The sequence below is a fragment of the Magallana gigas genome, chromosome 5 (assembly GCF_963853765.1).
Source record: "Magallana gigas chromosome 5, xbMagGiga1.1, whole genome shotgun sequence".
NCBI lineage: Eukaryota > Metazoa > Mollusca > Bivalvia > Ostreida > Ostreidae > Magallana > Magallana gigas.
Window position 1 is genome coordinate 25,857,046 of NC_088857.1, and position 27,820 is coordinate 25,884,865.

Sequence of the window (27,820 nt, forward strand, 5' to 3'; positions counted from 1 at the left end):
ATTGGTAAAAGGAATATTAGTCATTAAATTATTCTTTAGATGGGTCCATACTCCAAATTTTCTTGTTAAAGAGATGAGTTTTTCTCTCTTAACATTATTAGTCTAGCATCCAAAATAATGATATCTTTACTTACTTTTCAAACCATAATCTCCACAATATATAAACCCCCTTTTTCAAAACGTTTCCAGCAAATATCCATTTTTGCCGTTTTTAATACATTTTTAAAGTAAAACAAGTTTTAAATACATGTACATGTATTTATTTTTAAATCAACAATAATGCAAGAGACACATTACAGTTGTCATTTCAATTGATAAAGTAATAAAAAGAGATTTTGGAGGAAAAGAATACTCAAAAGAAAAGAAATATTATTATGAAATATCTGGATAAATTTTGATGATTAATTCACTAGTTTATATATATATATATATATATATATATATATATATATATATATATATATATATATATATATATATATATATATATAAAGCACAGATCGAGGAATTCACTTTTGTTGGAGCTCCACCTTCCGCCAACAAAAGTTATCCAATAAAAGTGAATTCCTCTGTGCTTTATATATATCTAAATCATTCACTATGGGCAGGTACATGTCAATTTGAGAGTTATTGCAATGTTTGTGCTTATATATATATATATATATATATATATATATATATATATATATATATATATATATATATATATATATATATATATATATATATATATTGAAAATAATGGAAGTGTTTATTTGTAGTTCTATCTATCTATCTATCTATCTATCTATCTATCTATCTATCTATCTATCTATCTATCTATCTATCTATCTATCTATCTATCTATCTATCTATCTATCTATCATCTATCTATCTATCTATCTATCTATCTATCTGTCTGTCTGTCTGTCTGTCTGACCGTCCGTCCGTCCGTCCGTCCGTCCATCCATCCATCCATCCATCCATCCATCCAAATAGTGCATAGTTCAGAGCCTGTCATTAATCCATTAATGTTAATATCCGAAACTGCCGAATGCACAATAGTGACAGATAAAAGGGAAAAGAAAAAAACGGTGATTTCTGTTTACACTATTTCAAATTGTGTGAACATGGTAGGGATATTCTCTAAAATCTTACCGTGATCGATATCGCGACAGGGCCTGGCTGTCTTTATAGCGTGTTTATACCAATTTTGAAGTCCTGCCTTGTTTCAATCGCGACAGATGCTGTCACCGTCTGTATCATAAAAGATACGATTGTCTCCTGATAAAGTCAATTTGTCATCTGAAAAACATGTGTCGCATACCTCTACACGGAACTACGTAAACATATATATGTCTATCATTCAATTTATTTTCTCAAAATATTAGAAAATCCCATATAATCAAGTAGGTTGCTCATGCTAGACATTCGTGTAATCTGCATTTATACTGCAATCACGATGTTTTCATTCTAAACCGCTTTTAACCAGGACAAATCCTATAAGGTCTTTTCTAATACGCTAGTTGTGGACTTGTAAGCACACATAAATGCGCACACCCATTTCACTTGATAACCTATATACCTGCCCCTCCACATAGAGAGAACTCATGTTTTCATTTGAGAATTTTATTTTTAAAGTTTATTTGTTTTGAAAACTTGCTATTTTCTTTATTTTTAAGAGAAATAATTTCCTCATCATCTCCAAAACTAAAAACTTGTTACAACATTGTGCTATGCATTATGCGACTTGCAGTACCCTCAAGAGTTTAGAGGCGACACCAATAATTTTCTTTCGTGTAGCGGTATAATTATCATTAAAACGGTAATGAATTTATGAGCAGTTATTGAACAAATAATTCAACTCATAGCTTTTAAATGATCAATATTTTCAAATACAAATAAAAAAGCAAAACGTTTATCTCAATGTTTAATCAATATGGACAGAATTTTTATCAAATGTCAGATAAAAAGGAGTTAAATGGGCAGGATGGCAACATTTTTGTTTTGCTGTAAAAAATGGATAGAACAAGAATATATTGTAAACTTATTGTTCGTATACCTTTAAGTTTTCTATAATTTGCTTAATAAATTTTCTTACAAATTACTTATTCACTGTTTAAAATCGATAGATATATATGTATAGTTGTATTTCGTGTAGCATATGAAACTACATTTAACTTCTGCATGGCTGTAGTCACTATAACGTGAGGGTCCAGGTGGAGGCAACCATCTGTGCACGTTATACTATAGAAAATAATTTTGTATCAGCGGATCGATTTCCTGTAAAAGAAAAAGATTTTGTCATTGCAAAAAATTAAGAAAGAAAACTTTGTTTCTAAACCGTTGCTTTAATCGTTGAATCTATAGTATGACAAAATAAAAATTTCATAAACTGTTCATTGGGGCCTCATGTCGTTATCATTGTACCGTTATAACAAAGCTTTAGAGTCGGACTACGTGTAGGTGCTACATGAAGCTGACTTTGTCAAATTTTGACGTTGAAGAATGTCATAGATTGATGGATGAATTTAACCTCCTGTGTTAAGGAAGCTGGATGATCAACAAATTAACCGTCAGATATACCCCATGATATTTTTGGCTATAAACTGTCATTTATAAACATGTTTACAACCACACACACACACACACACTGTCCTTTACCAGACATCTTTATCAAACGAACTATACAACATCACTATACAAATTACTCTATAAACAACATGTCTGTTATTCAATTATGATAAAAAGTATACTAGTAAACAGGCATGCTGAAAACCAAACGTAGTTTTTAGATGTTTCAACAGCTAAACTATAGAACGGCAGACGACATAGTATTCCGGTTTTCATAACACTGGATATGTAAACAAACCCTGCCTAAACAAAGCACTTGTGACAACGAATATTTTTTATGTAAAATGCAAATTAACAGTATTTTGATTTGACGATTTTGCGTCTGAATTGACACATTTTCAAGGGTTAAGAGCTGGCAGAAGGCCTTGGTCCATATGTCAACAAGGGAAACCGGGTATAAAATGCTGTTTGTCTTCTTGTTTTCACAGTTTTGTCGCAACAAAGGTGATAGTTTGGATATACTGAAATCAACCCGTTCCTGATTAGATGCTCTTTCAGAGCTGCATTCCTCTTTTCTCGAGTGATAGAAACATTTCAGCAACAATCTCTGTAGGATTCTAATAATCAAAATGTTAACCACTTCGAACAGTAATACTTTACATGGCGATTAAAAAGTTCAACCGGTACTATATCGAAGCTATAAATTCCACAGTATAGAGACATATTTCTTCTAATAAAATTTATTGCTTTTTAAAATTTATTTATCCACAGGATATAAAGCTATATAAAGTTTATGAGTTTAAGCGCAATTCATTTTGCCAATTAAATGCAATGAATACTAAATAACTTCGACAATCTTTTAACGACACACTCGACACTCCTAAGATTTAGATAATTTTCCTTGATAAATTATTTCTTCTTTATTTGCATTTAAACCTGTTAATGCCCCAAAATTCAGGGTGCATATTTAACCGCAAACTTTTTTTATTGGTGGATTCAGCTTACCGCTGGTGCAGACTTATTTGCAGAGCAACTTATCAGAGAATGAAAAATTTACCGGGTTACTAGTGACTGTCGGAAATTGGCCAAGGGTGTTTTTCGAAAGTGTAGGTATTTGTGACAAAACATAGATACATATGGTACATTCTAGTAAATCTGTAGCTCTACGAAGCAAATTTGGGTTAGAATATATAACATAGTGCAGAATAATGGAAAAGCTTCGTTTTCAGTAACATTATTTATTATAGCAATCTACGTATATATTTTGCATTTACATTGCCAAGAAAATCTGAGTGTATATACCCATGGTACAACAGGCTGTTTACATCCCATGCGCAACATTAGTTTTTCATTAATAACTTTGTATACGATTGATTTTATTAAACGGTATTCTATGTGTAAAATCTAACATATTCAGATGACATATATTTTTTTCTCAACAAGTGTTTAGAAACTTTTTACCGTTCTTGAGATATCTCCTTATCGGGGTCGTTTAATGAAAGTTTTCTTTGTACTTGCACTTGATAAGAACAATAAACATCAAAAACAAAAACAAATATTTATTTTTTTACATATTTCGTTCCTGTATTCCACACAATCTGCAATATTCAACATCAATATTCTGCAATATTCAACATCAGCCATATTTGAAAACTTCTGTGGAGTTGTCATTTGACAAACAGAAAAGAATTGGAACACAGTCATTTTCTGTTTATTTCTAAGGCTTCGAGATTGTAAAGATGTTGGCTAGTGTTGGGGGTAAATTTACCCCAAAGAACTGCGAAACAATTGTGATCTGTATAGTATATAAGGATTAGAATATGAAAAGGTGGTCTAGATAGTGTTGGGGGTGAATTTGCCCTAAATAATAACGTTTTTGAAAGGGGGCAGAGTGAGACTCATCGAAAAAGTCTTGACCAAAAAAAAACCCTGAAAAAGGAACATCCCAGAATCATGAAAATCCTAATCCGTGGGAGTGTAGCATAGTCTAGTTTATCTATAATTTCATTTTCTGTCTTCATTTTGTTATTTGATTTTTTACATACTCCCCCCCCCCCCCCCCCCCCAAAAAAAAGTTGGGGACCATATATATTAATTTTGGTTATATCAATAAATGGAAGTCACCTACAATAACTTGTTTCATCCATTCTTGGGTCCGGAGGGGAGGGGGAGGGGGGGGGGGGGGGGTCACCTAATGTACAATGTACAATACTAGTATTCTTATTAAGGTTACCTGTATGTTAAACTCATAATTCAATGAAAATGAAGTTTCTGGATGACCTCTGGTGTTTATTTTTATTCAATATGAGGATCTAAGGTCATCTTATTTTATGTTCTCTCAATACTGGGGCAGTATGTAACATTCTGTGTTGCATTCTATTAAAACAGGGACTAAGTCACCTAACGTGATATCTCAATATGTGGACCCGACAGAAGTCATCTTTTGACCTTATGTGCTTACCGGGTATATACCTCAACCTATTTTATTTAAAAAAGAAATCCTGGAACTTTAAGATTATTGAGTCAATAAAAAAGCAAGTCGGTGTAAACATTAATATATTAATCAGTATTGAGTTGTATAATATGTACATATAATATGTATTGTAATTTGTAATACATGTATATAATTAAAATATAATATCTAATAATCAATTAAAAATTGACAAACATATAAATTCAATGATGACACAATAAATATTAATTTACCATAGACAAATTATCTTACAATTGTCGTAAGGAGTGAGTATTGTCAATATTTTAACACCATTTGGAGAGTTGAGGTAATGAAAGAAACGGGAGGATGGTTAACATTGCACCAGCTAGTTTCTCTGTTAGTCACTTTCCAACACTGTGTTAAAAAGCACTGTTTCCAAAGCTGTCCCAAGAACAATACCTGCAACAGAGATCAATCCATCATGCACATCATAGACATTTCATTTTGTTCTTATTCAAAGAACATACAAAAATATGAATCAAATGAATGAGAAAGAGAGAGAGAAATTGCACTTGACAATAAAGATATGAACAAAATTGTTTACCTCCAGTAATGAAGAGTGATACGATATTTATACAGAATTCTCTATCTTCCTCTGGGTACTTGTCTTCATGCAGAAGTAGATAAAATATATTGACATAGGAGGCTCCGCCCAGCAGACCCACATATATCATTAAGGCCGGTAAAAGATACACAGGAATAAATTTATACTGAAAGAAAAATTTATCAGTGGATGATTGAATTATCCAATGTGTTGGTTTTTTTCATCTTTTAAAAATTTCAATTTAATAATTCAAATCTTTTTCATTTATAAGTAAACAACATTGAAATGATGACCATCTCAAAGGCCCTGCTTAAATGGAAATTAGAATAAAAAGCGTCTCAGAGAATTTTGCTTTGACCTCGACCTATAACTTAGAAATTTTCCAGCTGGCATAAAACTTTTAACTAAATCTCATTAACCCTTACATACATGCATTTTTGTTCAACCTGAGCAAGATTAAGCAAATGGGAATAATCTATGGTCTTAAACTGATTATAAAGAAATCTGCTATGATCTTCACATTAACTTGTTCAAATTATAGATTCCATGCACACCATTAACTCAAAAGCTCTGTTAACTTGAAGTAGGAGCCAAACAGGGCCAAGTGGAATATTTTTGCTTTGAAAAAAGAATTTTGTGTGATCCAATATGACCTTGACACTTGACCTACAAACATCATTCAGGGTCACTGAACACCGTACTCTGTGAGAGGGGCTCTGATGATCTTACATGTACATCAAATATCCACAGAACCATGTTCAGAAATTGTAGCACTGATAAAACCTCCACTCTCTTGATTTGGAATAATTGCACCGAGGACCTGGACACAAACACTCCGGCCTGAAACAAATGTTGGAGAAATGTAGTTGACAAACATAAGTATAGTATGTAATTCTATTTATTTGGAACTCTCCTGTGTTATATGAGATACAAAAAAGAGCATCATATATGTACCTTAAATTTACCAAAGAACACTATGTTAAAGTCCAGAATGTACTAAGACTTTCTGTTTTCCCATGTACTTGTACCTGATAGCAAAAAGAAAGGGCTGCAAACAGCTCAGGACAGCCTTTGTTATATTCAGACGCGGGTCGCACTTTAGAAGCACAGCCTTGAGCAACATACTCAAACAGATACACTGCACACAGCTAATAAAAAACAAAAACAAATAATGCACTCCATTTAAAGAATAATTGTTTATCATGGAAAAAAAACATTCCTGAAAAATCTTTTCGCCCTCCTCTCGTAAAAATTGATACTGACATTTAGAGAGAGCCACCAGACAAGTCCCCAACATCTACGCAACCGATGTAATGTCGACTCCACAGTCAAAGCTCCTTTAAATCAGATAAAAAAAACCCCATGGTTCAATATCATGAAACAAAATATGTTTCTATTATTGACAAAGTTGAAATTTTTTTATCATAAGATTTTGTAGAAAAAAAATTGGTACATGTATATCATTGGTTTGCAAGGTTTTATGTTAGAGAGAGAGAGAGAGAGAGAGAGAGAGAGAGAACCTTCATCAGAACCATGTAAAAGTGACCTCTCCTCTTCATTTAAGGGTTTCTGGATAGATGGATCCCCTCTGTGGAATGTGTCGTCAGTTTTCGGGGCTTTGATGATGACAAAATATGCAATCAGGTATACTGCTACTGCTGGCAGAGTCAGAAGGAATGCATACCTGATAAAATATATTCATGAAGATTAACCTATGCTTCTAAAACATGGTAAACTTTTTTGAATTTCCTTACACCATTTTAAACTTGCGACTATCAACCTATGTATTAAAAAGCATCAAGTTGTTATAATTAGCTGACTGGTTTATATATTTAACAGCAGAACTGTAGTTTAAATGGAAAAAAATCAGGTGAACAATAACATTTTCATAAAAGCAAACACATGAAATTTACTACATGTATGTACAAAAACCAGGTTTTTGCTGTAAAATGTTAACTTTGAACCACTTTTGGTGCCCCTGTGTTGTTTCAGTGGAGCCATAAATCATACATTAGCCAAGACTTACTTTGTCAGAGTTTTCAGCTGAGATTTGTCATTGCTTTCTCCAATCGAACAACCTTTAATTTAGAAAAACTGGAAATAAGTTAGGCAATCCAGTCTCTATCAGACTAATAATGCACATGCAGAAAAGATTCAGATTTAGCTCACTTACCAAAGATGATGTAAATGGCTGATCCTAGGACCCCAGCCATGCCCGTCCCACTGGACCAGGCATTGACGCATTTACTGGGAAAAAGACGGAGGTATCCGAGGGCCACACTGAAAATCAAAAAACATGGATGCAATCTCAGTATAGCGTTCATGTTTGGCACTTATATAGAACCATTTTAACAAGACCTTGGACTTTCGGTAGGATGTAGCTATCTAAATCGTGCGTCAAAACAAGTTAAAAATGACTCTGGTTTCAAGTGAAATATACAGAGTTGTGTAGTTTTAGTTCAAAGGTCAGACATATTGTGTCAATTTCAAAAAGCCATGGCTGCGTAGCCAGCGAGGAAATAGACAGGCCTACGTCACATTGCAGTTTGACACAACTACTCAAAGTCCAACCTTTTGTTAAAATGGTCCTATAAAGCTAGCTGGCTTACATCATGTCATAAATATTTAATGAGTTTAGAGCAAGGTGAGGTGGAAGATGTCAAAGGCTATTACTTAAAAAAATAAAGAACACCAAATGAAACAAAATTTTCGACAGATAGAGCTTATTAAAAAATTGCTATACTCTGTCCCAAGATATTTTGGATTCACGTTTGGACGATTTTTAATAAAAATACACTTACCTGTGAAAGAAGTGCAATTGAAATAGTTGAAAGGGATATTTTCCAAGATAATTTCATTGACACATTATCATCTTTCACTCGGAAAAATTCACAGGAACGAAAACAGATTCCTTACGGAGATTTATAATGGGGAATGTTTACATCTTTTCTCCATTCGGAATACACTCGGAATACATCGCGCAATATTTCAACGTTATCATCCGGGCTTACTGCAATGCAAAATCTCCGTAGACATCACATTTTTTAGCATTGTATTGAAACCTGATAAGCTAACAGGGGCGTTTTGACTGAGAAATCTTGGAAATTTTTCATACTTTTGAATGAACATCGTTTGGATCCTGAGGTATTTATAAATATTAAACAATTAAGCCAAACGTGAATCCAAAATATCTTGGGACAGAGTATAGTAAATGATCAATGCACACACCAGTATAATGTTATTTTTGTTACTGATTGATGTTTTTGAAGAAAAACAAGAGGCCCATGGGCCACATTGCTCACCTGAAGAACAATAGGTATGATAAAATCAGCTTAATGGAGTCATAATACAAACTATCTGGACAATGTACAATAATACATGTAGATCCTGTATAAAATCCATTTTCCCCCTGGATATTCTTATGTTTATAATCATTAGTCCCTTTTCTAACAGGATGATTTTATAGTCATATCACATGCTGAGTATTGCAGCTCTCAAAAAGATCTTTAACAATTGCTTATATATAGGATATAAACCTACATCAAACTCTGAACCTTCTTGTGAGGCCAAAGAATTGTCTTGGGGCCAAAGTCTAAACAATTATAAAGAATCATCTGGCTGATTAGTTTCTGAGAAGAAGATTTTTAAAGATTTACTCTACATATTCCTATGTAAAACTTTGACCCCCCCCCCCCCTTTGACTCCGGGGGTGTCATTATTTTCACAAATTTGAATATACATCACCTGAGGATGCTTCCACACATGTTTCAGCTTTCCTGGCTGATTAGTTTCTGAGAAGAAGATTTTAAAAGATTTACTCTATATACTCCTATGTTAAACTTTGACCCCCCATTGTGGCCCCATCCTACCCCCGGGGATAATGATTTTCACAACTTTAAATCTACACTACCTGAGGATGCTTCCACACAAGTTTCAACTTTCCAGGATAATTAGTTTCTGATAAGAAGATTTTTAAAGATTTACTCTATATATTCCTATGTGAAACTTTGACCCCCCCATTGTGGCCCCACCCTACCCCCGGGGTTCATGATTTTTACAACTGTGAATCTATATTACCTGAGGATGCTTCCACACAAGTTTCAGCTTTCCTGGCCTAATGGTTCTTGAGAAGAAGATTTTTAAAAACTCCTCAAAATTTTTCATTAACTTCTAATTATCTCCCCTTTAAAAAGGGTGAGGCCCTTTATTTTCACAGCTTCGAATCCCCTTTGCCTAAAAATGATTTGTGCCAAGTTTGGTTGAAATTGGCCCAGTAGTTCTTGAGAAGATGTTGAAAATGTGAAAAGTTCATGGACGGACAGACGCACGACAGACAAAATGTGATCAGAAAAGCTCAGGTGAGCTAAAAACCCTAGAATTTTTATGCTTTTATATGAATTATACATTCCCACTTATTTGCAATGCTAAGTTATATATATCTATCAAGTATTTTACGTGTACATATGGGTAAAAAAAGGCAAGGAGGCAAGAAAATTCAAATTGGATGATGTTAACAGGAGAATTAAAAGATTCTGAGTGACTTCTTAAAGAAGCATATGCATGGACCTAATACACATTAAGGTGCACACAGATATGATTACATAACTTACTTTTCACCAAATGCGGCTGATGAACCAACAACCACCTAAATTATAAAAATTTACTGATTTCTGAAAATTTTTAAATCAATAAATAAAATACTGATCTTAGCCAAATTCTAAAATTTTGCCATTCTATGAGATTGCAATACCAGAACACATTACTTTCCTGATCAAATAAATGGCAGCTTATGCATTTTCATTTTATATTATACATGTACTTAATATATTGGCCCTATTCCTAATCAACGGAGAAATGAGTGCCATAATATCAGCAAGAACTTTAATTTTTACACAGAGTCCCTATCATACATGACATGAGGTGAAGAAAAAGATTTCAAAGAAAATCAAATTTGTTTCAATAATTTAGATTAGTTAATGAGGCATAAAGGATGGAGTGCTCTTTGATTTATAATTATTTTCCCATTCCTCCATTATAAGAACATTTGCACATTCATTCAGAGGTGTGCTGCTGCCATTTCAGCATTGAATGCTTATTTTTGGATGTCGTTAGTCCTATAACACACCATGCGTTGCAGACAAATTGAATACCATAATACGTAAGCACTGTATGACAATTTGTCTGCACCGTTTGGTGTGTTATAAGACTGACGACATCCAAAAATAAGCATTCAATGCTTATGTCGCAGTTGTTATTTAAAAGTTTTATATTTTGTGTATTTATATTTGGCACGCATTGCCAATCGAGCATGTACGCGAGGTGAATGAGTGAATGTATGAATGAGTTTTGGTTAGTCATGTGAGGATTTTGTTTACGGGTGTATGTTGACCACATATTTATTCTTTACTACTACATTAGCTGTCGGCCAATAGAAATTTACGACTGAATTCATTAATATGCATGACTTTACTCACTTTAAATAGCATAATCCGGCCAATTCCCTAACCCCACGACTTTTATCTTCATGGTACAAACAGTGAAGTGTACCTTTACCTTACCTGTGCAAGATATTTCATATACATTTTGTAAAATCATAGTTCTGAATACCTGGTAAGCTTCTGTTTACCTTGTAATTGAAATATCATTTTATATTAATTGTAAATTACTTTTAATTCATAAAATATTCTAAATTACTGTGCGATGTTGCGTATGAATTGTGTAACTGTTTGTGAGTGTGAGTGTTTGTACTTATAGGTTTTATTTATTAATATAATCCTCGAAATAAAGAACCAATGTATAGCTGAAATCAGTACCAGGGATTCAGCATTATTTATTCACACAAGACCCTGCGACACTTATATATTTATTCAGATATCTATTTGTATGAAATATTTGTGTATCCGTTGTTTTAAAGCAATTATGTTTACATCAATCAAGTATGATTCCCTTTTTCCTTACAGAAATTGATAATTGTAATTCATAGTCCTGTAGAAAATGACATGACTGAAATCTACATGCCCCGTTTATCAATTGGTCGAAACCTTCTTCAACCTGAGAAAAATCATGGACTGCAGGAAATAATCATAATGATGTCAGACTCAATTCCCATAGGAGACAATTTGGCTGTTACTTTTATCTAATGTACTGATGTACATTAAAAATAATTTAATAATTTTACTTTCTTTTAACTATGAATTTTTAAAAGAAAGATGAAAATATATAAACAATGAAATGCTTTAGCTTTGCAGTTTTATTTGTATTGAGGAATAGATATGATTTTTAAAAGAGCTCATTTTCGTAGGTAAAAACAATATTTTTTTTGTGAATAAACACGTAACTTTTGCAAATAAACGTGTAACTTTTGTGAATAAACACGTAACTTTTGCAAATAAATGCAAAACTTTTGTGATATAACATGTAATTTTCACATATAAATGTGAAATTTTCGCAATATATTATGTAACTTTTGTGAATAAACATATTGTCATTTCATACAAGAACCCCTATGAAGAACATGTTCAATTTTAGATAAAACAAAATAATCCTATCATATAAAGATGTAAATGAATCAAATTAAACTTCATACATATTGATATAAATTCAAACGTAGGAAATATTTAAAATCTTTTCACATTCTCATGGGTGCTGTATTATAGAAAATGACGCATAAACGTATTTGCATTATAACAATTTTAATTCGAATTAAAAGTTTGATTAAATATCATTGTAGAATTGAAAGGATTTCATTGTTTAAAAAGTTATAATATATTTGCCGCAACATAAATTAACGTCTAGTGTAATATCAGAAAAATAAGTCAAGCTGTGAATTGAAATAAGTTTCATCTATACATTTTTAAAGCTATTGTTCAAATCTAGATGACGTATATTTGTCCTCTAAATTTATCACATATGTCATTTGAAAATAAGAACTAAGATTTTAAAGATATCTGACGGTTGAATTCATATTAATTTTAAAAGAAAATGACAATCAATGAATGCCTGTTTGAACAGAGGGTCGGAAGAAACATGAAAAATGATGCTCTAACTCGGTATCTACTTGGAACATCTTATTAACATCTAAAAGTGTTATGAAGTTTTATCAGATTTATTAATATCTACTACATGTATAAGTAAAAAAGATAATTTTGTCTTCATACATGTAAATCAACGTAACACGGATAACATAATAATAATGAATAAAAAGTATTTCATGATTTAAAACTAAAATGTGTTTGTTTTGTATAATTGTTCTTCAAAAGGTTTTTGTATGAATTGACAATATTAATATAATGGTTTCACATTAATTCACAAAAGTTTCACGTTAATGTGCGAAAGTTTGGTGCCTATTCGCGAAAGTTGCGCATTTATTCGCGAAGGTTACGCATTTATTCAGGAAAGTTATTTGTTAATTTGTGAAAGTTATGCGTTCATTTTCGAAAGTAATGTGTTTATTTGCAAAAGAAACGCATTTATACGTTAAAGTTTCACGTGAAAGCAACTCGTTTATTCATGAAAGTTTTGTGTTATATTGAGAAAGTTACTTGTTTTATTGTGAAAGTTTGGTGTTTATTCGCGAAAGTTACGCATTTATTCGTGAAAAAAGATATTATTTTTACCGACAAAAATGAGCTCAACTGGCTTTCGTGAAGAATCCCCATCCCATAAGGATGTTTTGTACCAAGTTTGGTTAAATTTGTCTTTCAAGTTCTAGAGAAGACGTTAAAATATGTGAAATACGAAAAGTTTACAGATAGACAGATGACAGGGAAGAGATGATTATATAGAAAATCACTTAAACCTTCAGTTCAATTTAATTAATTTTCTGATATTTTTTTCTTCAAAACATTGTATTGACTACTAAAAATACTCACAATGCAAACTAAGGCAAACCAGAAGTCAAAAGCAAAGGCAACTCCTATTAGACCTGGAAAAGAAGCATGGCTTTGCATTTTTATAAGTAAGCAAACACAGATTTGGTACAGTTTGCTGAGAACTGTAGATTCCAATTTAAATGTGAGGAATTAATATCTGCATAAAATAGCGAGAAGCATGTCTCACAAATTTTAAAATCTCTTTTTTATTTTTCAGACAGACATAAACTATATGAAAATAAAAATTTGGTGTTTGCGTTTTTTATATATTCTTGCGATTCAATGCAAAATTTTTGAATTGTGGAATTAAGTTCTCGCATAAAATAAGAAATCTACAGTATATGATTATTTACTTACCAATTATCATCAGCATAGCGTTCACCACATACCTAATCCAATAGGAGACTTTCAGAAGAAATAGACCATTGATGGCTACAAAAGAAAGGGAGAGAGGGGAAACTAGCAGTCCAAAAAAATTATACATGTAATACTAGTTCAACAATAATTGTCCAGGATCAATTAACATGTACATTAATGTCATATAGTACTATGGTTTAATCAATATTTGTGGACATTAATTTTCATGGATTAAATGATTTTCAAGTTTCAAGGATACATGAATTCATGGATATGCAATGATCCAATCAATACAATTTCTTGTTAGAAATGAACATTCAATTTCATGGATCAACTCAACAGCTAAATCCATGAAAATTGGCAGTCAATAGATACAGATGAAAGCACAGCTATATACAATGTATTTACCTTTAACTATCACAGACAAAGCTACATTGGCTCCAAAAACCAAACCCACATCATTTTTTTTGCCAAAGCTGAATAAATAATACTTTAGTGTTATTACATGTAATTCTGAAATTGATAACAGGAATACATTTAAACCAGACTACTGCCAACAAAGTTTAACATAATTTCATTTCCTCCTGTCTTAAATGGTATTACATTAAAACACACTTATAGAAACATGCTTATAATAAATCAACATTTATAGTGAAGTGATTTTCATTCCCTGTGAGTTTTAAATATATTGTAAGTATTGATAATTGTTATAACGAATTACATTTATAACAAAGCCAAATCACCTGTCACTGGCACTTCATTATAAGTGTGTTTTACCATTTATGGTTATCCAATGTAATCAATTATATTGTACATCCTTGTACATTTGTACAGATCAAAAATGTTTTTCTCTGACACCTCACTACATGTATGTAGCTCTACATGGCAATGTTGCCACATATGATGATCAATGGCATATAATTTGTTTAATTTTCATATAAGAATTATAACATGTTCTAATATGATATAATTTTGTTATATGATGCCACTTTTTTATGATATCATATACCCACAATTATAAATCAAACAAGAGTCCCATGGGCCACATCGCTCACCTGAGGAACAATAGACAATAGAACAATACAAACTGTCTAGACAATGTGGTAAAATACATGTAGATCCTGGATAGATAAAATCCATCCATCCATCCCCCCCCCCCCCCCCCCCCCCCCGCCCCGAATATTCTTATGTTTATAATCAAGTCCCTTTTCTAACAGGATGATTTTTATAGTCATGTTACCTGTTGTGCATTGCAGTTCTCAAAAAGACCCTAAACAATTGTTTACACTTAGAATATAAACCTACATCAAACTCTAAACCCCTTGTGAGAAGAATCATCCAAAGGCCAAAGTCTAAACAATTTTAAAGAATCGGCAATATGTCAAAATGCTTGCATATAAGTAAAACCATACAGTGTATATATTAAAGTTTTTGTGAATAACTGAAATGTTTCCTTTGTAAAACTGGATCCCCAATGTGGCCTCACCCTACTCTTCAAGATTTTGATTTAAACAAAATTGAATCTACATTATCTGAGGTTGCTTTCACTAAGTTCAAAGCTTTTCTAGGCAAATGTTTTTTTTTAGAGGATTTTTAAAGATTATTCTCTATATATTCCTATGTAAATTTTTGTCTCCAACGCCCTCATCCCATGTTGTGACCCCATCCTGACCCTGGAGATCATGATTTGAACAAACTCTGAATCTATCCCACCTGAGGATGCTTCCATACAAGTTTCAGCTTTTCTGGCCAATAAGGTTCTGAGAAAAAGATTTTAAAAGATTTTTCTCTTTATATTCCTATGTAAAAATTCAACCCCCCATTGTGGCCCCACCATACCCCAGGGGGTCATGAATTTCACAACTTTGAATCTACACTACCTGAGGATGCTTCCATACAAGTTTCAGCTTCTCTGGCAGATTAGTTTTTGAGAAGAAGATTTTTACAGATTGAACCTTTATACCCTAAAATCTTGAAATTTAGCCAGATTAAATAATAAGTCGGTTTTGAAAATAAGCCACGTATTTCGTGCACTAAACATTATTCAAAAATAAGCCTGTTTTGAAAATAAGCCAGTCATGACAATGCCAGTTTGGAAAGATTTTAGACTACCGTAAAGTCTCATGTGCAGCACGCAACTGTGTATATTATGCTGAAAAAAAACCCCCGCTGTTATTGTAAAAATAAAAATTGTGCAGAAACGTCTGTTTATATTGTTCATCGTCATTATCAAGTCATACAAATGATTGGTCTATATTCAAAGTGTCCATCGGTATGCAAACCAATTAAGGCATAACGGGACATAATGTATATATTTTTTTTTAATCAAATCATAATTATTGCTTATATTCCTATACTCATATTAAACTGTGAAGTCGAACAGAACAGGGTATGCCTCTGACACCAGAAATTGTTAAACACTGACCAGGCGACGATTCAACAGGTAGCTGGTTACATAATGGCGAATTACACTGGTTTGAACTTGTTGGATGCAAGTAGTCAGTGTGCATAAATATTCTAATTCAAGAAATGAAATTGAATTAAAAACATTTTACCATTTTCATTTTACTCCTACTGGTGTTTAACTGGATATATCAATTTTAGAACAGTCAAATAATTCATAATCGATCAATTACAATTTAAATTTTTTTGATAATAAGCCGATCTTATGATCTCATCGTTAATGGGATTTTTGCATTGATAATAAGCCCCCATTAGAAAATAAAGATGGTTTTGAAAGTAAGCCCCCACTTTCTTATCAAAAGTTAAAATTTAAGTTTTGTTGAAATTGGCCCAGTGGTTTAAGAGAAGATGTTAAAGGGTACCTGCAGCCAAGCCGATGTGAAACATATGTCAAAGAGTTTAATTACCAAAATTTAATGCAAAAAACCGCATCGAAATCGATGCAAAAATAACGGAGTTACGCCGCTTCAAAGTGGCTATTTTTACCTGCTTTGGGAAATCTAATCAAGAGAAAACAGAATTAGGCGATAACGAGGCTTCAGCGGAAGTGACGTCACGAGGTCAACAGGAGGGAAATTCCTTTACAAAGCTATACAAATTAAATTCGATTTTTCAGCCAAAATGATTAATAGAGGTCTGATGTTTTGACGTATCTAGTTATTTTAAGTATTGTAGATTTAAATATTTGTATCCGTAATTATTTTATTACATTCAGATTTATTTTTAAAGGATTTAAAAATTTGCTATTCTCGTCGCCCTTTTACCGATGAATACGTTATCTTAAAACGCTTGCATGGATAGATTTATGTTCATTACTCATTCTTTGATTACATAATATCCTTTCACACACGAGTGATCGGAGACAATGACACAGGTAAACAGGTAAACTAACAAAGCCACTGCTCCAGACACACGTGTATCTGGGGTATGTATATATACACATGGTACACGAGTCTGGTGAACAAAGAGAGGGTTTCACACCTCTGGACTGGTAAATTGAATTGTGTATAATTAGCTACTCAATTGTTAAACAATAAAAAAGAAAAATAAACTAGAGCCGAGCTCGTTGCAAAGCAACGAGTAGGTCTTCCGTCGCAACTTCGTGTCGCGAAAGGATTGTCCATCAGTTTGATTAAAACACCTCCTTCTCCTGACACTTGTCAGAGCCTGACAGACCCTGTATTGATAAAAGGTCATCTTTACACGACCATTTCTTATTACCAATTAGAGCTTTAGAAAATTGATTGGAACTCTTCAAATGGAGACCAAAAAAAATAATTCATGCCTGTTTTCTATGTTACCTCTAGATTGAGTATTGCACCACTCATTAAACAGATAAAGGCATATCTTTGCTAAATAGGTGTTTATTTAGATTGTATGCACATGTGGAGGTCAAGTGGAAATAATCTGTTATTGATACAGGTCTATCAGAACCTGGCGAGTGTAAGGAGAAGGGAAATGGTTTTTAATGATACTGGATTATCAATATGATAATAGTAAGTTCAAGAAATCGAAAACGAGACTCAATTGCAAAGTATTATTTTCATACCAGGCAAGTTCTTCGTTTAACTTACTTTAAGTTTAGGATAACTTTAAAAAGTACATCATTTATGTTCATGTATATAATTAATTTAATTATAATAAAAGTGTGGATGTGGCGGTGGGGGGAATTTTCTAAGCGTTAACTTAAGGGAAATTTTGGTTGAGAGAAAGGGGGCATTGCTTCCACTGGACCATCTAAAAGGTACTGTTAGCAAGCTCACAAATGATATCCCCGCTAAGAAAGAAGTCATTACTCACGTATTTCTCTATTAGAGAATAATGGATGGTTCGTTTTCTTTAGTGAGTCAGACAAGGCAGGGTATATTTACAGTTCACAAGTAATCTTTATGTCAAACTCTGGCTTTTACTCATTTCCATTAATACAAGATATGACATATGTTTAATATGACTTTGAACTTGCGCAACTGACCCTGGGTCAAGTTCATGACACATCATCGGTCATCAGGAATCTTTACATGAAATAGAAACTCCCAATGTTTCTCCTTAAATGACTTGGGGACAAATCATTACACACCCTCAGGTCATAAGCAATCTTTGTGTGAAGTAAGAAGTTCCAAAGTGGACCAGAAACAAATTTTGCACTTTTCCTGCCAGTGACCTTTACTTTGTCCAAATGACCTTGGGTTTAGGTCATGACGCTTCGTCAGGTAATGAGTAATATTTATATAAAGTAAGAACACTTCCAATGTTTCTCCATCAGAAAGATATAGACCGGACATGACGTACGGACGGACAAGGTGATTTTTATTTACCCCCCCCCCCTTAATTTATTTTCGTGGGGTATAAAACTCCTTTTCGCCCGTTTTGTGCGGCACAAAAAAACCCCTATATTTTTCAGTTATTTCTATCACATCACATATAAATATAAATGTAAATGTATGATTTGTATGCACATTTGAGTTCTTCTCATCATCGTCGGAAAGGATAAGAAACCCTTGGGGTCCAATAATGTCTTTTCATGGGCATTTGTCAATTTGCATCACTAAATGATTTCCAAGCGGTAAGCTATCAAAGCTTTTGAGATGTTACATGTAGATATTGAATTTCTATAGATTTAAATTTAACGTAAGGAAAAACAACACTTTTTATACAAAAAAAATCTAAAATAGCTTTATGTACGCGTACACATAAATAAGAAGATGTAGCGAAAGCTATAAGGACTTTATTTCTTCTGTTCTAGACTTTTTCAGAGTTAACAAACTACAAGTTAACAATCTCCCATTTTGACAAGCTAGATGAAAAATAAAATATTCCGCTGAGTTTTAGGTCACTTAATCTGCATGACAACCTCATACTACACAACTTCAATGATTTTTTTTATCAATGTGCATATACATGTAACAATAAGTAAAATCCCAAAGAACAAATATCTATCGCAATTAAATGCATACATTTTTGGGAGGCAGAAAAGTCGCTATATTATAGTCTGCAAGTCAATTGAACTACTACAATTATTTAAAAAAAATAAGAAACTGTCGACACTTGCAGTACTCTGATGATTTAATAACGATCGACCGACTTTATTGCTTAATGTAGTCGTATATCATTACTAATCATTCTAATCCTGAGAACAAATTTTATTTAATCTTTGACTTAAAACTGTTAACTTATAAACCCAGAGACATAAATAACTTATTAAGTTATTTATGTCTCTGATAATATATATTTTATTCTGTTCACAACTATAGAAGTTTAGCGTGTTCAACAGGTTAATTGTTTAGCCACATTCTCAGATTACGATATCGCACCTTTAATGTGAGGTTGATTGGCATCGAATATTTAGACACTTATTGTTTAACAATTGACCGCTGCAGTGAAAGCACCCTTCCAAATGTTACTCAATTATTTATCAATAATTGCTGATCTGCAGCCCGGGGGCAATATTTTGAGCTATGTGCGCTGACGCGACAGGAGATTTTCGGTCGCACGTGGAGCGGATTGACTTAGCATACACTGACCGAATAAACACACGGGTGGGAAAGTGACATACATTGAGGAGAAAAATGAACACATGTTAAGTAGTCGCCAAAAATAGGTCTTCGCCACATTTTGAAAAAAATAAAGCCCTTGCACTGTGATCATGAAACCGATAAAATCTAAACAAATCTTGTTTAAAAACTCATGTAAACATTCTAAAAATAATCACTAAATTCCTCAATTCTGGACAATTCTTTTATCGTGTCAGCCTCTACCGCCAATCGCAACTTCTCGGGCCTTTCCGGCAAGCTCGGAAAAACACTTCGAATGTATTACCTAGGCGTCCATGACAACCCCCCTTTTTATAAAACTTGATATAATTACAACACATTTTGATCTGTTGAGATGCGAGCTATACTTCTTTAAAGGTATCAATATACACTAAAAATATAACACAGAAACGACATACATGACTTCTTGCCGATACTTTTTTTAATGGGAAGCGACTCCATTTTGTATAAAATTCTAACATCCGGTTATGTTAATACACTCAAGGTGTTTTTCCAAACTTGCCGGAAAGGCCAGAGAAGTTGCAATTGTCTCTACCGCATGTGTTAATTTGATATTTGATTTTTTATATCCTGCCTTGAACGCTTGGGGACTGTTTCGTTTTCTAAATTCGGCTAAATAATGCTTCCAATTTTGAGCTCTCTCTCTCTCCCCTCTCTCTCTCTCTCTCTCTCTCATTTTATGTGCAACCTTATGAAGACGTCAACTACTTTCTACGATATCTATAAAACATCTCGAATAAACAAATAGTTGGAATCGTACAAAATATCAATAAACATGCACGAGTGATAAAGTACATGTAGAAGAACACGAAGCTACCGCGGATCACTTGTCCACTCGCGCGGGATCTCCTTGGCTATGTTCTAGGGGTGATCATCATTTTAAGGTTTAATCTTTGTGGTTTTTCGTTGTTTATCTATAAAATTATTAGTACATGTATAGTTTTTAGAACATTTTAGAATTACAAATTCACTATTGATTTATGTCTGATGATGTTTCTGATTTGGAATAATATCGCTTTTATCAATTTTTAGAGGGGCTTCTCAATTCACATTCTAATGTTTAATTAAATAAATTGAAGGTGAACAAACTTTAAGAACATAAAATTGAAACAGTTCTTGTATATATATCTTGTTATTAGATAACCGCTGACCTCTAGGTAGTGCAGCCGCGACCGATTTCCTCGGCCGCGGATGAGGGATCGGATAACTTACGTAAAGGTAAAACACACATAGAGAGCTCAGAACCCAGGAAGATTTACAATGTTTGCAGTATGATGAATAAACTCTAATTAATATAAGTTTTTCCCCCTTTAATCCCACAGTTGATCTATCTGTCTGATACTGCTTCAGTTCGAGAATGGCATTGCTTTTATGATTAAACAGAACGATTTCTTATTGACACTCTATCGTTTAATTCAAATTAGGAAGAGTAAGCTTTAATTTCACTGTGTACGATTCTTGTGTTTGCAGCTAAATAAAATCACATATGACAGACGCGATTCTTGTGTATTAGATAACCGCTGACCGCTAGGTAGTCCAGCCGCGACCTCGGCGATCGATTTTCTCGGCCGCGGGCGAGATGGGTTATGTAATGACGCATACAACTAAGAATTTAGGTCGATTTGAAATGCTTGCAGTAAAATGACTCAAATCTATTTCATGGAAGTTATTTTTTTTTAAATCTAGTTTATGTATCTCACTAGATAAGAAAAAGAACGTTCATATTTTCTCGTTTTTGTTTTTCTTAACGGTTGTCCACTATAAGAACTAAACAGAGGTGACTCCAAAAAAAGGCTGTAAGAAAAACATGTACACGTATACTTTTTAGACACTTTTTCAAATGAATTAAAGCATCCCGTATATGTTGGTACACTTTCAGCTGTTAATTTATGTACGTTATGCGCACGAAGACGATTCGCTTACTTGCCAAATGAATACAGGTACATGTTTACAAGACAAGCTTTTTACACTCATATTACGCATTACCGGTACAAAATAATTTTGTAACGACATTGATAACACAATAATGAACAACTTTTCTATCGACAGCTATAGCGAAATATTAACCATTTTTGAGCTATAAAGCGAAGACTTTTAAGGGCTCTAGGCCCCTAATTTAAGGGGCCAGCCCTTTTTCAATGGTGTCAAGTAAAAGCCCTTGATAATTTGCACATATTTTGTTCTATATGTGTTTAGAGAAATTTTTAAACTAAAGAGCTACATAACAAAAACACAACCAAAAATCAGCATTTTTTGAAACACAAATTCAAATTAATTTTTTGAAACTTTAAAGGAGGAAAATTGTAAAAACAAAACTCGGAGGACAACGTTCAAACTCTCTATTTTTAAGATTTGTGACTTTTCAACACATGCTGTGAGCGGTTTCAGAGCCTTTGCGTGCACAAGAATGCCTATATTTTTGGGAAAAAGGGGAATAACTCGGTACCGGAAGTGTCGATTTCAACGATTTTCCTTAGATATTGAGAAATAGTAACTACCAATATGCTCTGAAAATTTGAACTTTATAGGACAATAAACAAGCAAGATATTTGAGTTTTAAAAAACGTCTAGAAGAAAAAAATAAATAAAAAGAATTACCAACAGAATCAGTACAAGGTCTTCCGTTGAAAACGGAAGACCTTAATTAGACTGTGTGAATCAAGCATTCGTAAGCTAATACATGTATATATAGTCCGTCAATCAGTGATTAAAGACTATCAAAATAGTAAAACTAATGTTCGAAGTAAATGCCTTTATTGTTACTTATCTAATCACTGAAATAATGACCAAATTTACAATGCAATTTAAACCTTTTTTATGTGATCAAGTAATTATTTCGGAAGTAATTACATTTACGTTGGTCTTAATTTCTCATTTAATCAAGTGCAACCTTCTTTCGAGCGCTATGATCAGCAATTTGATTAACGCCTTAATTCCACATTACTTATTGTTATACTGACAGCGAATCATTATGAAATCTGAATAAACTTAAACATTTTGACAAAGGATGTAAATAAATGTAAAATGAAATTCCATTATCGTATTTTTAAAAGAATAGACAGACTTAATCATGCAGCCATCTTGGACGTTCGCCTTGATCCGTTTATAATCCCGTGTTTGTTATAGAATGCATACTATTTTGATTGTTATTAGTCCTATATCATTATTATTGAATAATCGGGCGAAATCATTTGTAATTTTATGCCTTATACGAGGAATAGACCCCGCGTTACCTTTTACGAGATATGTATTATCAATATATATTATTAATCAGTTAATAATGTCACGGAAAAATCATTCGAAAGAATGACAATATTAACAAAATATGTTTCTTAAAACAACAGTTTGATTAATTGCCATTTTGCTACATATGCTGTGCATTTATATGCAAAATGTATTACACATTTGACTAAATTCATGAAGCAAACAATTTTCCGATTTCGGTATGAAGTCATAAAATTTAAACCTAATATGTACGATATCAGCATGATCACAGTAAAAGAACAAAATGTTTGAACCTGTCTGCAATGGTTTTGGCTGCAGAGGTGACAATGACATAGGGTAAATTGTTGATGGAGCCCAGTAAAAATAGTCCAATCTGAAATTATAGGACAGAGTGACAAAATAATACACGTGAGTTATAGTGATCAATCCAACATACAAATATATATACCAGACCTTGAGTGATTCAAGGAAGAAAGAGATTGTTTAAGGAAATTAGAATTTGTTCCTTTTTATATCACTTAACTTACAGATTTTACTTAATTATAATAATAAACATGTTAACCAGCTAAATAAATGTGGTAGAGGAAGCTAGCTTTTGTTGAAATAACAGCCATTTTACAAAATACATGTACCATGGATTATATACAAGACTATTTTTCCTTGTAATCTTAATATAACTTATTCTTAATTCACTTAAACGAATGATAAGCATATACATTCCAAAAACTAGCATTAAAAGTCTGTCCCATGTAACTGATTTGGTTTCCTTTTTGTCAAATCTCTTAATGAATATGCATGCCTATCAATAAATAACAGTTTTAATCATTGACCAGAGAAAGCTGCAAAATGATGGACCTACCCAGTTTCTCAGAGAATGTTCCATGCTTTCTGTTTGTATTTTTCTTCATCTATTCTTCAAGGTTTTTTTCCATAAAAAATGTGTCCATTAAAGTGCTTGTGGCTGCATGCAGCATGTATACAATAAATAAAAATGTGTTTTAGGGCAAACAATAACATTAAAATATAGAGTCCAATTATTATTCTTTTGTGATTACATACATGAATATATCAACTGTTGTACAGATACAAGGAGAGACACTTAAATAAGAATTGACTACATTATAAACTGACAACAAAAACTCAATTAAAACACTAACAAAAAATTGTTGTCATACTTGCCAACTGACCCGATTTCGTCGGGTCACACCCGATTTTTCAACCCTTCACCCGATTATTTTTTATGACCCGGCGGGTCATGCTTTTCACCCGATTTTGGTCGGAACAACCCGAAAATCTCCCGATTTCCGGATTTGGTTCGTAAATTACGTTGCGCATTTGACTTCCAGTTATAAACCCAAGCTGAGCTTGGGTTTACGTAACGCGTAAACAATGCGGATGGCTATAACAGACACATTAAGTGTAATTATTATCGTGAGTTGTTTTGACTAAGCGAAGGTTTAAATCATTAATAAGTGTGATGGCTTCCAATAAGAAAAGGTCTTCATCGGGGCCAGCGGAATCAAAACCAACAAAAAGAAAACGATATTTTTGTACCTATCAAGATATCTGGGAAAATGAATTCCCATAGGTAAAACAAAGTAATCGAGTACAAAACGAGGCTTTTGTGTTCTATGTAACGCACATTTGAATATTGGATTTTGTGCCCAAAATGATCTGACTAAACATTCAAAAACGCTAAGTCGTCACTCATCATGCTTATGTATAGAATGCTTTTTAATACACAAAAGTCTTCCAAGTCACTTACAACTTTCATACCATCATTTACAGAGTTCAAAAGCAAGGTTAATGTAGCAGAAACTCTTTTTGCATTTTTTTTTAGCTGAACACAACCTACCATTTTCTGTGTCAGATCACTTTACAAAATTCAAAATCAGCACCTGTTAGTTAAAATGCTTCTTTGCAATAAAGTATTACACATAAGTTTTAACACATATTTCTATTGTATATACCTATGAAATGCATGATAAATATGTCGTGAATGTCTTTACGCGCTATGACCAGATTTTTTACTTTCCAAATCTGGTCATGACCAGATTTTCACATGTTGGAGGTTGGCAAGTATGTGTTGTTGTTTTTTTTTTGCTTGATATAATGAAAGATCTAGAACTTTTTTTTTCAAGGAAGGCCCAAGTTGTAATTTAGATTTACTACATAAAGAATTATATATGATATTAGTCAAATTTGGCCCCCAAAATTCGCTATTTTTAAAATGATTCAGGTACATTAACTTCTTGTGTTATTTTATAAAAGAGTGGACATGAAATATGTTTTTCACCTATTTATTTGATTTATATGCACTCACTGGCAGTATATGACGTCAGAAGTGACGCTATTTTTATAATTCAATCAAAATCAACCAACAATTGACATTTTTCTTATCTTTTTTCGAATGGGAAATATAGAGCGACTCTTTGAACAAGAACGAACTTTTTGTCACTTATAAGTATTGGAAAGATACATCTTTGGTGAAAATATTTTGTTTGTTCAAGCAGTCGCTCAATGTTTCCTTAAAGAAAAACTGCCTCAAAACAGGCCGTTTTATGCTAAAAATTAGAAAATGGCGGGAAAAGGTAAACTTTATGATGTCATATTTTTAAATTGTGGGCACTAAAATCAAAATGAAAATTATGAAAAAACTTCAAATGTATATTTGTACAAATAAAACAAAGAATTACAGTAAAATGACAATGTTCATTTTAGGGGGCCATTTTAGGCTCAAACCATATATAGTCCTTTAATAATTTTGGACTTTCCAGAGAGGGTCCATCCCCATCCCCCAACCCCAGAACAGCACATGATGCAGGTAATAAGTAAGCACTAGTTTATATGGGTGGCCAGGGAGATCATAGAGTAATTTTGTGCAGCTGTTTAAATTACTCCAGTGCATGATAACACACACATAATTATATTTCTCGCCATTCATACTCCATGGCCTTAAATGTCTAACTGCAAGAATCTCTTCGATTTTTTAATATCTGATGTTCAAAATAATAAGGGTGGGGGGGGGGGGGGGGGTACATTATTGCTGCTATTTAATGTCATCTGCACTCTTATAACATTAATATGGTATTGCAGAGAATAAAACTTTTTTTTTACAATAATCTTAAATGAGAGACCCCATCACCCTTAAATTCTTTGTATACTGATGATGAAACTATACTGGTAATTGTAGATGGTAGTACATTTTATCAAATATTCCTTGGCTGCAAACAAAGATAGCGGCCTTCTATCATTATATATAGATGTATGTCCCCCCCCCCCCCCCCCCCCCCATATTAACACCTGAATACGCCGCGCTGAAACTGAAAGGGACATGTCAACTTTATGGAGGTATTAAAGAATAGATTTTATGGCACAATTTAACATCATACATGTAACATGACATCATACCTTTTAACTCCTTTGCCTATTTTGTTGTTTTTGCTCACATGATACATAAGATAAAATGAAAGTTAAATATTAAACACCGAGCCCGATGTTTACATTTCGGCATCCGGTAAAATAAGGGAGGAAGGCAAAGTGGGCTAGTCTCGCTTACCCCAGACTCCTCGCTCTCGAGACTTGCCTCGCACTTCCCGCCTTTCTCGTTGCTATAAATTTTATGAAGCATTTCATAAGCATATATCTGAAAGAGTGTTTTATTTTTAAGGAAATATATGATGTTAATAGACTGTGACCCGTGCGTGTAATTCTATGTACCGGCATATATGCATATGATATCGGACATTTACGAAATAGGTACATCAACACACCGTATATTTTTTACATTTACTTAACCAAGCTTTAGGCCTACAATAAATAAATACACTGAAAGCATTGGTAGAATTGAACTGGCATTCCTTCTATTGCCTTTTACGTTAATTTTCTTGAAATAATGGATTACTTTACCATAACATGAGTAAAGTAATGCATTACCATTACTTTGTGAAAAGTCAATAAGTTTTAAAAAAGTAATTTAAAAACTAAATAAAGAGTTTTTGTAAATATTTCATAAATAAAACATGCTTAAAATATTTACAGATTCATGTTCACTATCAGGTTTAAATTTTATGACTTATACAGGTAAGGTTGGTCCCGTAACATTTACATGCTAATGGCGGAGTTGACAATCTCTGTTATTTATGTCTCTGATTTTCGGAGTATGATTTTTAAGGTCAGAGGACACGTTCCTCGAGAATCTTTTTTGTATCTCCTCGTAATAAAGAGTTCCAATAAAAAATATTAATATTATAATAATTATTTTAAAAATGATTAAAATTAAATTGGATGTGATTATGTGTCTAAATGGCCGAATGGTTAGAACCGTGGCCGCTCATTGCCAGAAGCGTATAGGTTGTAGAGGTCGTGAGTTCAAAGCCCCGCCCCGGCCGAGATAGAGTTCCAGTATAGTGAATTTTACTGTGCTGTATATGTATTTATATTTATATCAGTAATTCAAGTGTATTTTTAATATAGGAAATTGCATACTCTAGTATTATGCAGAAATGCCTGGTAAGGTTCCCTAATTTTTTGCAAAAAAGCTTGTCAAAATAGTAGTAAACCATCAACAAATTCCTGGAAAAAGTTATATAAAATTGAGGAACGTGTCGTCTGACCTTAATGAAAGGAATGGTTGTATCATAATTCGTGTAGGTGATGCACAAGTTTACACCAAAAAGTAGTAAGTGGCGAACGGATTTATTTTTACCTATTAATTTTGCATGAATCACAAATGAAGAAAATCGTGTCAGATAAGTCGGTC

General features: G+C 33.0%; 1 protein-coding gene across 2 annotated transcripts; it reads right to left on the reverse strand.

The window, feature by feature from the left end:
• Positions 1-5,111: 5,111 nt before the first annotated feature.
• Positions 5,112-26,598, reverse strand: LOC105333214 (battenin). 2 transcript variants are annotated; one of them, XM_066084699.1, is made up of 15 exons: positions 26,470-26,598; positions 23,918-24,019; positions 23,352-23,431; positions 14,228-14,295; positions 13,820-13,894; positions 13,463-13,515; positions 10,202-10,236; positions 7,765-7,871; positions 7,618-7,669; positions 7,124-7,275; positions 6,855-6,928; positions 6,620-6,739; positions 6,321-6,431; positions 5,592-5,757; positions 5,112-5,446 (listed from the first exon to the last, which is right to left on the reverse strand). In XM_066084699.1, exons 2-15 carry the CDS (start codon positions 23,939-23,941, stop codon positions 5,385-5,387), a joined length of 1,179 nt encoding a protein of 392 aa, XP_065940771.1. In that variant the 5' UTR covers positions 23,942-24,019; positions 26,470-26,598; the 3' UTR covers positions 5,112-5,384. The 2 variants fall into 2 exon arrangements, with proteins under 2 accessions (XP_065940771.1, XP_065940770.1); XM_066084698.1 differs by having other exon boundaries at positions 7,112-7,275.
• Between the last annotated feature and the right edge of the window lie 1,222 nt (positions 26,599-27,820).

What these genes read in the sequence shown, in the direction of transcription:
- LOC105333214 (XM_066084698.1), bottom strand. Translation starts at nt 23,941, where the DNA reads ATGGAACATTCTCTGAGAAACTGG. An exon ending in GGTTTGCCTTAGTTTGCATT is followed by an intron (nt 10,237 to 13,462) that starts GTGAGTATTTTT and finishes TTTATAATTTAG; the next exon opens with GTGGTTGTTGGTTCATCAGC. An exon ending in ATCACTCTTCATTACTGGAG is followed by an intron (nt 5,447 to 5,591) that starts GTAAACAATTTT and finishes TCTCTGTTGCAG; the next exon opens with GTATTGTTCTTGGGACAGCT.